The 16,160-nt window shown below is 38.9% G+C and overlaps 1 protein-coding gene across 2 annotated transcripts in view; it reads right to left on the bottom strand.

Moving 5' to 3' along the window:
• The window catches only part of CFAP299 (cilia and flagella associated protein 299), a 679,361-nt gene extending 666,132 nt beyond the window's left edge, over positions 1 to 13,229 (bottom strand). For both annotated transcript variants that reach the window (XM_023222552.1, XM_023222553.1), the window contains exon 1: positions 13,076 to 13,229. In XM_023222552.1, coding sequence (XP_023078320.1) covers positions 13,076 to 13,186 — 111 coding nt within the window. In that variant the 5' untranslated portion in view covers positions 13,187 to 13,229. The remainder of the gene's footprint in view (positions 1 to 13,075) is intronic.
• Between the last annotated feature and the right edge of the window lie 2,931 nt (positions 13,230 to 16,160).

Consider the following 16,160-nt stretch of genomic DNA (forward strand, 5'->3'; position numbering starts at 1 on the left):
TCACAGAAATATATTTTCTCACAGTTCTGAAGGTCGAACAGCAAGGTGTTGGCAGGTTGGGCTTTTTCTGAGAACTTTCTTCTTGAACTGCAGATGGCCAAGTTCTCACGCCATTCTGACTGGTACGAGATAGTATCTCATTGTGGTTTGATTTGCATTTCCCTAATGATCAATGATGTTGAGCTTTTTTTATATGTTTGTTTGCTGCATGAATGTCTACTTTTGAGAAGTGTCCTTTACCCAGTTTTTAATGGGATTGATTGTTTTATTCTTGTAAATTTGTTTAAGTTTCTTATAGATTCTGGATATTAGACCTTTGTCAGATGAATAGATTGCAAAAATTTTCTACAATTCTGTATGTTATCTGTTCACTCTAATTTTCTTTTGCTATATAAAAGCTCTTTAATGAGATCTCATGTGTTAATTTTTGCTTTTGTTGCAATTGTTTTTGGCGTTTCCATCATGAAATCTTTGCCCATACTGATGTCCTGAGTGGTATTGCCTAGATTTTCTTTTAGAGTTGTTATTGTTTTGGATTTTACATTTAAGTCTTTAATCAATCTTGAGCTAATTTTTGTATATGGTGCACAGAGGGGATCCAGTTTCAATTTTCTGCATATAACTAACCAGTTCTCCCAGCACCATTTATAAATAGGGAATCCTTTCCCCATTGCTACTGTCAGGTTTGTCAAAGATGAGACGGTTGTACATGGGTGGTCTTATTTCTGTCTTCTCTATTCTGATCGATTGCTCAGTTCTCTATTCTGTTCTATTGCTCTATGTGTCTGGTTTTGTACCACTATCATGTGGTTTTGATTACTGTAACCTTATAGTTTGAAGGCAGGTACCATAATGCCTCCAGCTTTGTTCTTTATGTTTAGGATTGTCTTGGCTATGTGAGTTTTTTTTTTTTTTTTTTGGTTCTATGTGTATTTTTAGAATAGTTTCTTCTAATTCTGTGAATAATATCAATGGTAGTGTAATGGGAATAGCTTTGTATCTATAAATTACTTTGGGCAGTATGGCTATTTTTACAATATTAATTCTTCCTATCCATGAGCATGGAATGTTTTACCATTTGCTTGTATCCTCTCTGATTTCCTTGAGCAGAGGTTTGTAGTTCTCCTTGAAGAGGTCGTTCACTTTCCGTATTAGCTCTATTCCTAGATATTTCATTCTTTTTATAGCAATCGTAAATGGGAGTTCATTCACGATTTGGCTATTTGCTTGCCTGTTGTTGGTGTATAGGAATGTTAGCAATTGTGCACATTGATTTTATATCCTGAGACTTTGCTAAAGTTGTGTATCAGCTTAAGAAACTGTTGGGCTGTACTGAATGGGTAAAAGCCAGAAAGACTCCCTTTAAAAACTGGCACAAGACAGAGATGCCCTCTCTCACCACTCCTGTTCAACATAGTGTTGAATGTTCTGGCCAGGGCAATCAGGCAAGAGAAAGAAACAAAGGGTATTCAATTAGGAAAAGAGGAGGTCAAATTGTCCCTGTTTGCAGATGACATGACTGTATATTTAGAAAATCCCATCATCTCAGCCCAAAATCTCTTTAAGCTGATAAGCAACTTCAGCAAAGTCTCAAGATGCAAAATCAATGTGCAAAAATCACAAGCATTCCTATATACCAATAACAGACAAACAGAGAGTGAACTCCAATTCACAATGGCTACAAAGAGAATAAAATACCTAGGAATGCAACTTACAAGGGATGTGAAGTATTTCTTCAAGGAGAACTACAAAGCACTGCTCAATGAAATAAAAGAAGACACAAACAAATGGAAGAACATTCCATGCTCATGGATAGAAAGAATCAATATCATGAAAATGTCCATACTGCCCAAGGTAATTTATAGATTCAATGCCATCCCCATCAATCTACCAATGACTTTCTTCCCAGAATTGGAAAAAACCACTTTAAAGTTCATATGGAACCAGAAAAGAGCCCACATTGCCAAGACAATCCTAAGCAAAAATAACAAAGCTGGAGGCATCATGCTACCTGACTTCAAACTATACTATGAGGCTACAGTAACCAAAACAGCATGGTACTGTTACCAAAATAGATATATAGACCAATGGAACAGAACAGGGGTCTCAGAAATAATACCACACATATGCAGCCATCTGATCTTTGACAATCCTGACAAAAACAAGAAATGGGGAAAGGATTCCCTATTTAATAAATGGTGCTGGGAAAACTGGCTAGCCATATGTAGAAAGCTGAAACTGGATCCCTTCCTTACACCTTATACAAGAACTAATTCAAGATGGATTAAAGACTTAAATGTTAGACCTGAAACCATAAAAACCCTAGAAGAAAACCTAGGCAATACCATTCAAGACATAGGCATGAACAAGGACTTCATGACGAAAACACCAAAAGCAATGGCAGCAAAAGTCAAAATAGAAATGTGGGATCTAACTAAACTAAAGAGCTTCTGCACAGCAAAAGAAACAACCATCAGAATAAACAGGCAACCTACAGAATGTGAGAAAATTTTTGCAATCTACCCATCTGACAAAGGACTAACATCCAGAATCTACAAAGAATTTTGACAAATTTTCAAGAAAAAAATCAAACAACCCCATCAAAAAGTGGGCAAAGGATATGAACAGAAACTTCTCAAAAGAAGACATTTATGAAGCCAACACACACATGAAAAAATGCTCATCATCACTGGTCATCAGAGAAATGCAAATCAAAACCACAATGAGATACCATCTCACACCAGTTAGAGTGGCAATCATTGAAAAGTCAGGAAACAACAGATGCTGGAGAGGATGTGGAGAACTAGGAACGCCTTTACACTGTTGGTGGGATTGTAAACTAGTTCAACCATTGTGGAAGACAGTGTGGTGATTCCTCAAGGATCCTGAACTAGAAATACCATTTGACCTAGTGATCCCATTCCTGGGTACATACCCAAAGGATTATAAATCATGCCTTTATAAAGACACATGCACATGTATGTTTATTGTGGCACTATTCACAATAGCAAAGACTTGAAACCAACCCGAATTTCCATCAATGATAGACTGTATTAAGGAAATGTGGCACATATACACCATGGCATACTATGCAGCCATAAAAAAGGATGAGTTCATGTCCTTTTCCAGGGACATGGATGAAGCTGGAAACCATCATTCTGAGCAAACTGATCACAAGGACAGAAAACCAATCACTACATGTTCTCACTCATAGGAGGGAATTTAACAATGAGAACACTTGGACATATGGAGGGGAACATCACACACTGGGGCCTGTCATGGGGTAGGGAGCTGGGGGAGGGATAGCATTAGAAGAAATACCCACTGTAAATGACGAGTTAATGGGTGCAGGAAACCAACATGGCACATATATATCTATGTAACAAACTTGCACATTGTGCACATGTACCCTAGAATTTAAAGTATAATAATAATAATAATAATAATAATAATAATAATAATAATAAGAAACTGTTGGGCTGGGACAATGGGATTTTCTAGATATAGGATCATGTCATCTGCAAACAAACATAATTTGTCTTCTCTCTCACTATTTGGAAACCCTTCATGTATTCTCTTGCCTGATTGCCCTGGTCAGAACTTTCAATACTATGTTGAATAGGAGTGATGAGAGGACATCCTTGTCTTGTGCCAGTTTTCATGGGGAATATTTCCAGCTTTTGCCCATTCAGTATGATACTGTCTGTGGGTTTGTCATATATTGCTCTTATTATTTTGAGGTGTGTTTCTTCAATACCTAGTTTACTGAGATTTTTTAACATAAAGGGATGTTGAATTTTATTGAAAGTCTTTTCTGCATCTATTTAGATAATCATGTTTTTTTTTTTTATTTTAGTTATGTTTATGTGACAAATTACATCTGTTAATTTGCCTATATTGAACCAACCTTGCATCCCAAGGATGAAGCAAGCTTGACTGTAATGGATAAAGTTTCTTATGTGCTGCTGGATTCAATTTTCCAGTATTTTATTGAGGATTTTTGGATTGATATTCATCAGGGATATTGGACTGAAGTTTTCTTTTTTTGTTGTATATCTGCCAAGTTATGATATCTGGATAATACTGGCCTTATAAACTGAGTTAGGGAGGAGTTTCCCTTTTTCAACTTTTTGAAATAGTTTCATTAGAAATGATATCAGCTCTTCTTTATACCTCTGGTAGAAGTCAGGTGTAAATTCATCTGGTCCAGGGCTTTTTTTGATTGGTAGGCTGTTTATTATTGCTTCAATGTCAGAACTTGTTATTGTTCTACTCAGGGATTCAATCTCTTCCTGGTTCAGTCTTGGGAGGGTGTATTTGTCCAGAAATTTATCCATTTCTTCTAGGTTTTCTATTTTCCATGCAACGAAGTGTTCATAATACTATCGGATGGTTGTATTTTTAAGGGGTCAGTGGTGATATCTCCCTTATCATTTCTGACTGTGTCTATTTCATTCTTCTCTCTCTCTCTCTCTCTCTCTCTCTCTCTCTCTCTCTCTCTTTCTCTCTCTAACTAGTCTAGGTAGCAGTCTATCTATTTTGTTAATTTTTTTCAAAAAACTAGCTCCTGGATTTGTTGATTTTTTTGAGGAGTTGTTCATATTTCTATCTCCTTCAGTTCGGCTCTGATCTTGGTTATTTCCTGTCTTCTGCTAGCTTTGGGGTTTGTTTGCTCTTGGTACTCTTTTAGTTGTGTTGTCACATTGTTAACTTGAGATCTTTCTATCCTTTTGATGCAGGCATTTAGTGCTATAAATTTCTCTCTTCACACTGCTTTGGCAGCATCCCAGAGATACTGGCACATTGTCTCCTTGTTCTCATTAGTTACAAATAGCTTCTTGATTTATGTCTTAATTTAATTATTTACCCAGGAGTCATTCAAATGCAGGTTATTCAATTTCCATTTAGTTGTGTGGTGTTGAGTGAATTTCATAGTCTTGAGTTCTAATTTGATTGCACTGTGGTCTGAGAGACTGTTAGTTATTATTTCAGTTCTTTTGCATTTGCTGAAGAGTGTTTTACTTCCAAATATGTGATCAATATTAGGGTAAGTGCCATGTGACAATGAGAAGAATGTATATTCTGTTGTTTGGGGTGGAGAGTTCTGTAGATGTCTATGAGGTCCACTAGATCTACAGCTGAGTTCAGGTCCTGAATATCTTTGTTAATTTTCTGTCTCAGTGACCTGTCTAATATTGTCAATAGGGTGTTAATGTCTCTCATTATTATTGTGTGAAAGTCTAAGTCTCTTTGTAGGTCTCTAAGAACTTGCTTTATGAATCTGGGTGCTCCCGTATTAGGTGCATATATATTTAAGATAGTTAGCTCTTCTTGTTGAGTTGAACCCTTTCTCATTATGTACAGCCCTTCTTTGTCTTTTTAAATCTTTGTTGTTCTAAAGTCTGTTTTGTCAGAAACTAGGGTTACAACCCTGCTTTTTTCTTGGTAAATTTTTCTCCATCCCTTTATTTTGAGCTTATGTGTATCACTGCACATGAGATGGGTCTCTGGAATACAGCATAGCAATGGGTTATGACTTTTTATCCAGATTGCCATTCTGTGTCTTTTAATTGGGGCATTTAGCCCACTTACATTTAAGTTTAATATTGTTATGTGAGAAATGGATCCTATCACCATGATGCTAGCTGGTTATTTTGCAGACTTGTTTATATGGTTGCTTCATAGTGTCATTAGTTGGTGTACTGTGTACTTCAGTGTGTTTTTGTAGTGGCTGATAAATGGTTTTTCCTTTCCACATTTAGTGCTTCCTTTAGGAGCTCTTGCAAGGCAGACCTGGTGGTGATGAATTTCCTCAGCATTTGCTTGTCTGATAAGGATCGTATTTCTGCTGTGCATATGAAGCTTAGCTTGGCTGAAAATGAAATTCTGGATTGGAAATTCTTTTCTTGAAGAATGTTGAACATTGGCCTGCAATCTCTTCTGGCCTGTAGGGTTTCCCACTGAGAGGTCCACTGTGCATCTAATGGGTTTCCCTTTGCAGGTGACTTGGACTTTCTCTCTGACTCCCTTTAACATTTTTTCTTTCATTTCAACCTTGGAGAATCTGATAATTATGTGTCTTGAGGTTGATCTTCTTGTGGAGTATCTTACTAGAGTTCTCTGTATTTCCTGAACCTGAATGTTGGCCTGTCTTCTTAGGCTCAGGAAGTTCTCCTGGATGATATCCTGAAGTATGTTTTCAAACTTGGTTCTGCTGTTCCAGTTTCTTTCAGGTATCCCAATCAGTCGTAGGTTCAGTCTTTTTACATAGTCCCATATTTCTCAGAGGTTTTGTTTGTTCCTCATTCTTTTTTCTCTATTCTTGCCTCCTGTCTTCTTTCAGAAAGATAGTCTTCAATCTCTGAGAGTCTTTCCTCTAGTTGGTCTATTCTGCTATTGATACTTGTGATTGCATTTTGAATTTCTTGTGTTCTGTTTTTCATTTCATCAGGTCAGTTATGCTCCTCTCTAACCCAGCTATTCTTGTTATCAGCTCCTGTATTGTTTTATCATGATTCTAGCTTCTTTTCAACGGGTTACAACATGCTCCTTTAGTTCAGCAAAGCTCATTATTACCCAACTTCTGAAGCCTACCTCTGCCAATTCAGGCAGCTCAGTCTCAGCCCAATTCTGTGCCCTTGCTGGAGACATGTTGCAGTTATTTGGAGGAAAGAAGGCACTCTGGCTTTTCGAGTTTCAGCATTTTTGCATTGACTGTTTCTCATCTTTTGTGGCTTATCTAACTTCAATTTTTGAAGATGCTGAACTTTAAATGGAGTTTTTACAGGGTCTTTGTTGCTGTTGTTGCTTTCTGTTTTTCTTTTAACTATCAGGCCATTCTTCCACAGGGCTGCTTGTTGGGGGAATCACTGCAGACCCTAGGTGCCTCAGTTTTTCCCTTACCTGAAGGTATCACCAGTGAAGGCCGTGAAACAGCAAAGATGGCAGCCTTCTCCTTCCTCTGGGAGCTCCATCCCAGTGGAGTACTGACCTGTTGCTGGTCCAGACCCTCCTGTAGGAGGTGTCTGGGGACCCCTGTTGAGAGACCTCAGTCAGGATGGATGGATCAAGAGCCCACTGAAAGAAGCAGTCTGGTTGCTTTTTGGTAGAGCAGGTGTCTTGTGTTGGGGGACCCTTCCTCATCGACATTGCCTGGACTCTCCAGAGCCAGCAGACTAGAAAGGCTAAATCAACTGAACTGCAGAGACATTGGCTGCTTCTCCCCTCAGAGGCTCTTTCCCAGGGAGAGATCAGAGTTCTGTCTGTATAACCCTAGCTGGAGTTATTGAAATTCGTGCAGGGAGGCCCCTGCACAGTGAGAAGGAATGGATTAGAGTCTAACTTAAAGAGGCAGTCTGGGCCAGCCACAGTGGCTCACACCTGTCATCCCAGCACTTTGGGAGACTGAGGTGGGTGGATCACCTGAGGTCAGGAGTTCAAGACCAGCCTGACCAACACGATGAAACCCTGTCTCTACTAAAAATACAAAAATTAGCCAGGCATGGTGGTGCATATCTGTAATTCCAGTTACTTGGGGGGCTAGGGCAGGAAAATTGCTCGAACCTGAGAGGCGGAGGTTGCTGTGAGCCGAGATTGCACCACTGAGCTCCAGCCTGGGCAACAAGAGTGGAACTCCATCAACAACAACAACAACAAAAAAAGGAGCAGTATGGCCACATTCTGGAACAGCAGCTGTGTTGCATTGTGAGGGGTGAAGGACTCCTCCTGTCAGGGCCACCTAGACTCCCCAGAGCCAGAAGGCTAGAACTGAGTTGCCCAATCTGCAAAAATGTCAGCCACCTGTCCCCCCGGGAATTTGTCCATCTCAGCCAGTCTCCAGTCTGCTGCACTGGCCAACTGGAATTCTAAGTGAGTGGATCTTAGCTTGTGAGGTGCAGGGGAAGTGGGGCCTGCAGAATGACACTGCTTGGCTCCCTGAATCTCCTAGAGGAATGTAAGGATGGAACTCCCACCTTGTCAGGATTCTCAGGGCTGGAGACTGAAAATCTCCTGGGTCCCTGTGTGAGCCTGAGTGCCTAGTCTGCTGAGATTTTGCCCAGTTCTGTGTATTGGACAGAGGCCCTGGTAGCTTGACCTCACGAGGGGATCTCCTGATCTGTGAGTTGCAACGATCTGTGGGAGAAGTGTGGTTTCCAAGGCAGGGTTGCACAATCACTCACAGCTTCCTTTGGCTGGGGATGAGGGATCTTCGGCTCTGTCCCACCCCTAGGGTGGACCATCACCCCACCCTGCTTTTCTTCATTCTCCATGGGTTGAGTTGATTGCCTAATAAGTCCCAAAGTGAAAACCTGGACATTTCAATCGAAGGTGCCAAATTCACTCTCCATTTTCATTCCTCTCCATGACAGCCATGGACTGTAGTTGCTTCTAATCAGCCATCCTGGCCCCTCCCCATTTCTATTTTATAAATAATGGGAAGACAATGCCCTAAATGAAACTCCATGTTATTTATCTCTGTAAATAGTTTAGCCATTACTGCTATCCATTAGTCAGAGACATTTTAAATAATTCTAACACTCTTTGATCCTTTACCTGAGAGAAGCAGTTTAATTACGACTTTTATTTTTCCAGTGGTCATAGGCACCTTTATTAAAATAAAGGGCCTGTGTTTATTTAAATAGAAGAATTACTAAGAAAGAACCTGGAAAATTATATTGTAATAATTTTGCCAAAACTCTTCAACTATTTCTATATTGATTTAGGGAATTAAGTTAATTAGGTTAGATAATACTAACTCCCAGAGCAAATACTGTTCTTTGAATTAGCAGAGGAAAATCTAATTGCTGATACTGTGATGCATTTCTTTTGATGCTTTGAAGCTATTCAGTAAAAGAAGCAAAGCACAGTGTACACAGCATAAAGTGCTTCTTTTAGTCTTCTGAGCCACCTTACTCCTCTCTAGCTCATCAAATAATTAACTGGCATTAGTTTCCCTTTTTTTTCCATATTTCCCTTTCTTCCTAAGCAAGCATTATGCAAAAAGTTGTGTGGTTATTAGATTCATACACTATTTGTGTACTTATTGTAATCTGAGATGTTAAATGATTATATAGTGGTCAGGGTGATGGCAGCAAATTGTTGGCAAACTCAGATGACCAAAAAGAATAAAAGCACTATTTACAATGATATGGGCAAAATTAATGGAAACAAACATGGGATGGTGAAGCATCCCTGGGTTAGCAACAGTGGGAAGCCATTAACACCGTTTGGCATAAAAGAAGATACGGAATGAAGCAATTCCTAGAGCAGGGAGTGCTGCCAGACCCTGGAGAGAGTGCTGTAGCTAATGGAATGAGAAGATGACCAAACTTAAGGAAGGTATCTGCTTCTAAACCACAGACAGTAGGAAGATGACAGGGAATAAATCCTCTCACCACTTCCTTCCAGCCCCTTGAACTCCAGCTGGTACCTCCTATTGGCTGAAACCAACCCAAAGCCAAAAGCTCCTGATTAATGACCATGAAGGTCATTGTCCAGGGGCACAGATAAAGATAGAGAACTGTAGAGAATGGATCTGGCACAGATTATATGATTATTTGTATGTGAATGATTGGTACTAACTTTTTATGAAGATTAATTGAAAACTTTTGGGAGCAGAATAATATCCTACACAATATAAGAGTACCTGGAAGATAGTAAATGTTTGTAAAATGCTTGCTGAATAAATAAAACTTAGACTGGACTGTAAGCATTATATACTTAGGTTTCTGAGGTCAAGTCAAGAACAGATTTTTACTTAAACTCTTAACAGTGTAGGCAATATCTACTACATCAGGCACTTGGTGAAGGATTATCAACTAAAAAAGTGGCTGGATAAATACATGGGTGCATAGATAATCAGATGAAAGTATAGATAACTCATAACATTTTATATACATTAGGAAACTTGAATGTAAACTAGTCCAACTGTTTCATTTTGCAGGTAAAAAATGGAATTTCAAGTTGATTAAAAACACAATATTGCAGAATTAGAACCAAAAATGTCTCATGACTCTAGGCTCTTCTAATTAAATATGCTACTCTAATTTATAGTTTACAATTTGTTTCATTCAAATAAATTCAAGAGATCTCTGGTATAACCCTGTGACTATAGTTAATAACAATATATTGTGTTCTTTTAAAATGTCAAGAAAATAAATTTTAAGTGTTATCACCACAAAAATGATAATTATGTGAGATAATACATATGGTAACTTGATTTAGCCATTCCACTATATATATATATATATAATTTAGAACACCATGTTGTATATGATAAATATCAACAATTTTGTTAGTTACAATAAAATGAAATGTTTTAAAAATTGTTCCATTCAAATCAAAGTCAGTTACTGATGATGATGATGAGAGAGAGAGAGAGAAATAGGAAAAGCACAAGTATCAGCTCACTTAGCATGATCCATGATTTGTGAAACATGCTTTCTAGACTACTGAAAGAATGTGAGGAGTCTACTTGTTTCTGTGTGACCTAAGTGCACAATGAACTTGCATCCACAGAAAGTATTTGAGAATGTAGGTCTCTAGAAATAACAGCACTTTAAAAGTTGTCATTAATCAATCCATATGTACATATACATACACACACACACATATGTATATACCTGTCTAATTATCATTATTCAACTAAATCTTCATCTTATTTTTTATGAAAATACAACAACAATAAGCTTAACCAATGACAAATGTAAAAGTAAATTTCTTTGTCATTTCCCCAAACGTAACTACCATCTTCCATTTTGGAAACCTTTAATGAATTCTGATTGATGGGCCGGGTGTGGTAGCTCACACCTGTAATTCCAGCACTTTGGGAGGCTGAGGCCGGTGCATCACTTGAGGTCAGGAGTTCGAGACCAGCCTGGCCAACATGGTGAAATCCTGTGTCTGCTAAAAATACAAAAATTAGCTGGGTGTGGTGGTGCAGACCTGTAATCCCAGATACTTTGGAGGCTGAGGCAAGAGAATTGCTTGAACCTAGGGAGCAGAGGTTTGCAGTGAGCCAAGATGGGGCCACTGCACTCCAGCCTGGGCAACAGAGTGAAACTCTATCTCAAAAAAACAAAAAAAAATTCTGATTGTTGAAACATAAAACAGTAATTTCTCATCTGTTATTAATATTAATGTTTTAGAGATGGAGTCTCTGTTGCCCAAACTGGAGTGCAGTGGTGAGATCTCAGTTCACTCACTGCAACCTCTGCCTCAGGGGTTCAAATGATCCTCCTGCCTCAGCCTCCCAAGTAGCTGGGGTTACAGGCATGCACCACTACGCCCAGCTAATTTTTACATTTTTAGTAGAGACAGGTTTTCATCATGTTGGTCTTGAACTCCTGACCGCAAGAGATCCACCCACCTCAGCCTCCCAAAAGTGCTGGGATTACAGGCATGAGCCACCACGCCCAGCCTAAACTGCTTATATCTTTTAATTTATTTTGAAACAAGTTTCAAAGCACACAGTTTTTGCTTATTCTAATCTGTAGTTTTTAAGTTATCTGTGCACTATAACTGGTAAAGTGTGGAACTTAGTATGTACACAGTAAGTAAGACTGTTCTTATTATTCTGTAGCCATTGATTTATTATGATAAATTTATACAAAATAAACCTATAATATGATAAATATTTAAAAAATTAATGTTTTAGGTCCATACTCACATGAAAAACTGTGCCTTAAAAAATATTAAAACATTCTTAATAATACTAGGTTTAAGTTTGCCAATCTTCCACATATGCTACAAAGATGATTTTAGTCTATCAAGATGTTTATTGTGTATATTTCATTTTTTGTTTATTTAAACATTCTAAAATTTAGATGCAAACATTGTTTAGCAGCATCACTTTTTCAGTGTCTTGGATGCAAGGCATAAAACTGACTCTCATGACTTTAAATATATTATCTGTATAATATTGTAAAATTTTGCTTTTGAAGCCAGGAGCTATGTTGGAAATACCATCTACATTTATTTTTTAAGTGTACTGAAGAATAACACTTTTGAAACCTGTAACCCATATTTAAGTGAAAGGCCACTGTAACCAATCTTTGAAATCCAAAAGTGTCAATCCACTAAAATGCAGTTACTTTGTTGCAGTTCAGAAGTGTGAGGAGTTGGTGACAGGATGCAAATCCTTCCCAAACTGATGTGGCATTTCACCACTTAGTGGCGCTTGTTCTCTCTGGCCTAAATAAGGATAGGGCAATTCTGGGTCCTATGGTGAGCACAGCCGAATCTCTAGGTGAGCGTCCATTTAGTGGGCCTGGTGGGAGTTTGGCTAGGGATATGCGGGGACTTTGGGAGCCATCGTCCACTTCCCAGCTTCCCACTACCGGTGGCTTGTTAATTCCTGCGCGTCTGGGTTCTCCCCTGCCAGAGGACTAGAACCCCACCACCCTGCAGCGGGGGGGAGGGGGGGTGTAGCTGGGTAGGGGAGACTGGCTATTGGGCAGAGGAAAGGCGCGAAAATATGTCCAATTTCGCGCCTTTTTTGTGTGTATATTTTTACTATCAAAATTGGTTGTGATCATCAACTCGATAAAGTTGAATCAGGAATATGTCTGTACTTTCAGAATCAATTAGCGTGAGGTGGAAGTTCATGAACCCAAATGCCCAATATAACACCGAATTGGTGTAAAAATACCATCTTCTGTTCTTTAGTATACCAATTGGCAAAGCAGGGAGAAACAGGTGTCCGTCCTAGATCACAGCCGGAGACTTCTCAGCAGACCTCCTTCCTCGCAGAGAGCGGCTTTAGAAGGGGAGTGGGCTGGGAGGAGGCAGGGGACGCCGAGAAGCACAAATTCATGGCTCCCCCGAGTGAGTGTGCCCGCACGTGTTTCTGCGCTGGGTGACTCGAGGGGTCCAAGTTCTGTCCGGACGAGGGAGCGCGGGGCGGTAAGGACCTGGCAATTCACCTCGCCAGCGGCTTTAGTGTCGCCGTCCCGAAACCGCGGAGCCTGACAGCTGAGCTGTCCAGCGCCAGGGGACGACCAGCCCACGAAGCGGGGACTGGAGGAGGGACCAAGGGACGCGGAACGGCGGCTACTCTGCCGCGCTCCGCCCTTACCTCCAGGTAGTACAAGTCCACAGTAGTGATCTGCGAGTCCAGGAAATCTTCATAGGTGTTGAACTGAGTGACAATATTGTCCAAGGCCTTCAGGCCCTCTTCCTGATCCATGGTGGTATCCTGGGCCGAAGCGTCCCTAGCAACGGAAGCAGGAGGGCAGGGTCAGGAGGTTCCACCCACTTCATTCCTGCCAATCAGTTGAAGCCAGTGTGAGCTTCGGACGTTAATCCCACCCCTCAGCGGTTTGTTGCAGAGTTTCTGGCTTCTGCCACACTCCAGAAAACTTTCTGGAATTACCCACTCCAAGTTCAGGTCAGATACCCATCCACCGACTCAGACTTCGCTGAACTGTTGAGCAACCAGAGAGGTGAAAACTGCAATCCAAAGTTAAAAAGTGTGACACTACCTAGATATTTAGACAAAATATTAGGAATCAGCTCCCAATTGCATTCTAAAACAATGTTATGCAAGACAAAAATACCGAGATATTTTGCAAAAAGAGTTATCTCAAAAATCAGTCTATCAAAATGGTGTTGTGACAATAATAAAATAATGATTTTGTTAAATTATTTTTAAAGTTATAACAAAAGTAAATTATTGCTAATGTTTGTGTACAAGAAGCAATTTATGAAATTCCCAAAGGAAAGAAACTCAATCAAAAAAATATCTTTGGAGACTTTGTTTTGGCACCAACTTTTTGCTTTCACTTATTTTACTATTTTAGCACAGTGAAAAATTGTGCTGTGTTGAAGCCGCCCTTTTTAAAAAATAAAATATCTGTGAAAACTTATTAAATAAAGTCTTTTGCTGAAGATTTTTGGTTTTCTTCAGAACAGTATTGTGTTCTCAAAATATGAATTTAAAGTAATCCAACATAGCAGCTGGCAAAATATATTCAGAACCAATCTTTGGATTTTAATATTTTACAAACCATCCTTGGGAATTAGCATGTAATACAATTCTAAGCCTTTAATTGTTGCTCTCTAAGTACATTTCTAATTCATCTTGAAGATTTTCACAGATTTGCTAACAAAATTTTAATGAAAACATCTGGTAAGATACTTCAGTTAGCTTTCCTAATTTAAAAAGGTCATCTTAAAAATTAGGATGTCATGAATTGCGAATTTTAAGTGATATAGACACAATCTTTAGGGTGCTACTAACTTTTTTTTGTTTAATGAATGTATTCTGACATGTTTTTAAAGATATTTGGGGCCTTATTTTTGAATGCAATTTAATTATTGAATTTGGAAAAACAAAAAGGAGATAAAACCTTGGACACTGGTAATCCATCAAAAGTAATAATAGGCCGGGTGCAGTGACTCACGCCTGTAATCCCAGCACTTTGGGAGGCCGAGGTGGGCAGATCACGAGGTCAAGAGTTCAAGATGAGACTGGCCAACATGGTGAAATTCCGTCTCAACTAAAATTACAAAAATTAGCCATACGTGATGGCAGGCACCTGTAATCCCAGCTACTTAGGAGGCTGAGGCAGAAGAATCCTCCTGTATCAAGATTTCACCACTTTTAAGAAACAGTAAAGCATCTAGAGAATGTTTGGGTTTATTAAAATAGACCACTTTAATGAAAAGGATCTATATGTTAGTAAAATGTGAGGTCATGGTTTGGCTATATATCGTTCTATTATGATCAATTGTGATTGTGCATTTTTTAGAGAAACCTCACTAAATTTGCCATTTGGTCACATCTCTTTGATGAAGTAATCTCTACAGCATCTAAATTTAAACAATCAGGACATTATTTTCAGTCAATGAGTCTAAAAATGTCTTCTAACTCAAAGCACGGAGGCTGATTTTCAACAAATCAGCTTCTCTATTAATATCGAGAACATTCATAAACTGATCCTTGTTCCTCACAGTAAGGCTACAATTACTAGTAAGCATAACTCAACTCTTTTTCTAAACTTTCAATTTAACTGCAGAACCACTTCCAGACCTGTGCCTGAGAAATTACACGAAAGGGTGGCAACAAAGAAATCAGTAAGTTTCAGCAAGCTTCTCTTTTCATTGCAAGGCCTTTGTTATGATCAAGAAATACTTTATTTTGGATAACCTGCATTCCTACTTCAAGCCCAAGATTTTTAAAGACTGAAACCTGGAATTTAGCACCAATCCCAGAAATTCCATTCTTTGCAAAAGGACAAAGAAGGATTATGTACTCATAATAAAACTCCAACATGTAAGAGAGCGGAAACATATGTTATGTAAGAATAAAAAAATATATGCCAGATTTAAGGTACTTACTTGGTGGAAGTATATAAAAGAGTTTCAAATTAAGCTCTATACTTTTATATTCCAAAATATTTGGCAATATACTATGATAGTTGAGAAAATGAAAAGAAAACATACTTTGGTTTGTTGACATGATAGAAAGGGAATGTTTTGCTTATTATGTTAATAAGAACTTGAGGTTCTATTAAGATGTTCTATTAATACGTTATCAAACTGTAGGAAAAATATATATATACTTACTCTATTAGGACAAGAGATTTGTGTCTGGTGTTGCCCAACTGCTTGTTAAGTATCTATGACTGCAGATGAGGGCTATTGCTTAACCATCAGCCAAGGAGAGCTTTTTTGCACTTAGTAATAATGGTGACACTAAATTTACTTGAGCTATTTCTTGTGATGAGATCACTGGACTTCCTCACAGTCTCAGTTATTCTAGGATGCTGGAGTTCTGGTACCACTGCTTCTCTGTCCTGGAGACACAATGTGTTCCTGTGTCATAATCCAGTAGTTTGCTCCTGCCTTGTCACTGACAGTGTGAAGGGAAAATTCCAGAAGAGAGAAATACAAGTATAAGATGGAATTCCTCCCAGGACTGGGGTTGACAGATGTCTGCAGCTGATAAAGATTGAAAACTATTAGTGTGCGATGGGATAGATGATGGGTATGATCACCAAAACCACTATTTTGGAACAGAGAAGAACTTGGGCTCTCTGTGGCTCTCTAAGGCATTACCAGCAACCTCACTGAAAATTCCCTCAAGATTTTTGGCTACATGGAAATCAGCCTCTACCCTAAAACTCCACTCCCCCTGAATGGACAATCAGAATATGGCA

Source organism: Piliocolobus tephrosceles, chromosome 3 (genome assembly GCF_002776525.5).
Source record: "Piliocolobus tephrosceles isolate RC106 chromosome 3, ASM277652v3, whole genome shotgun sequence".
NCBI lineage: Eukaryota > Metazoa > Chordata > Mammalia > Primates > Cercopithecidae > Piliocolobus > Piliocolobus tephrosceles.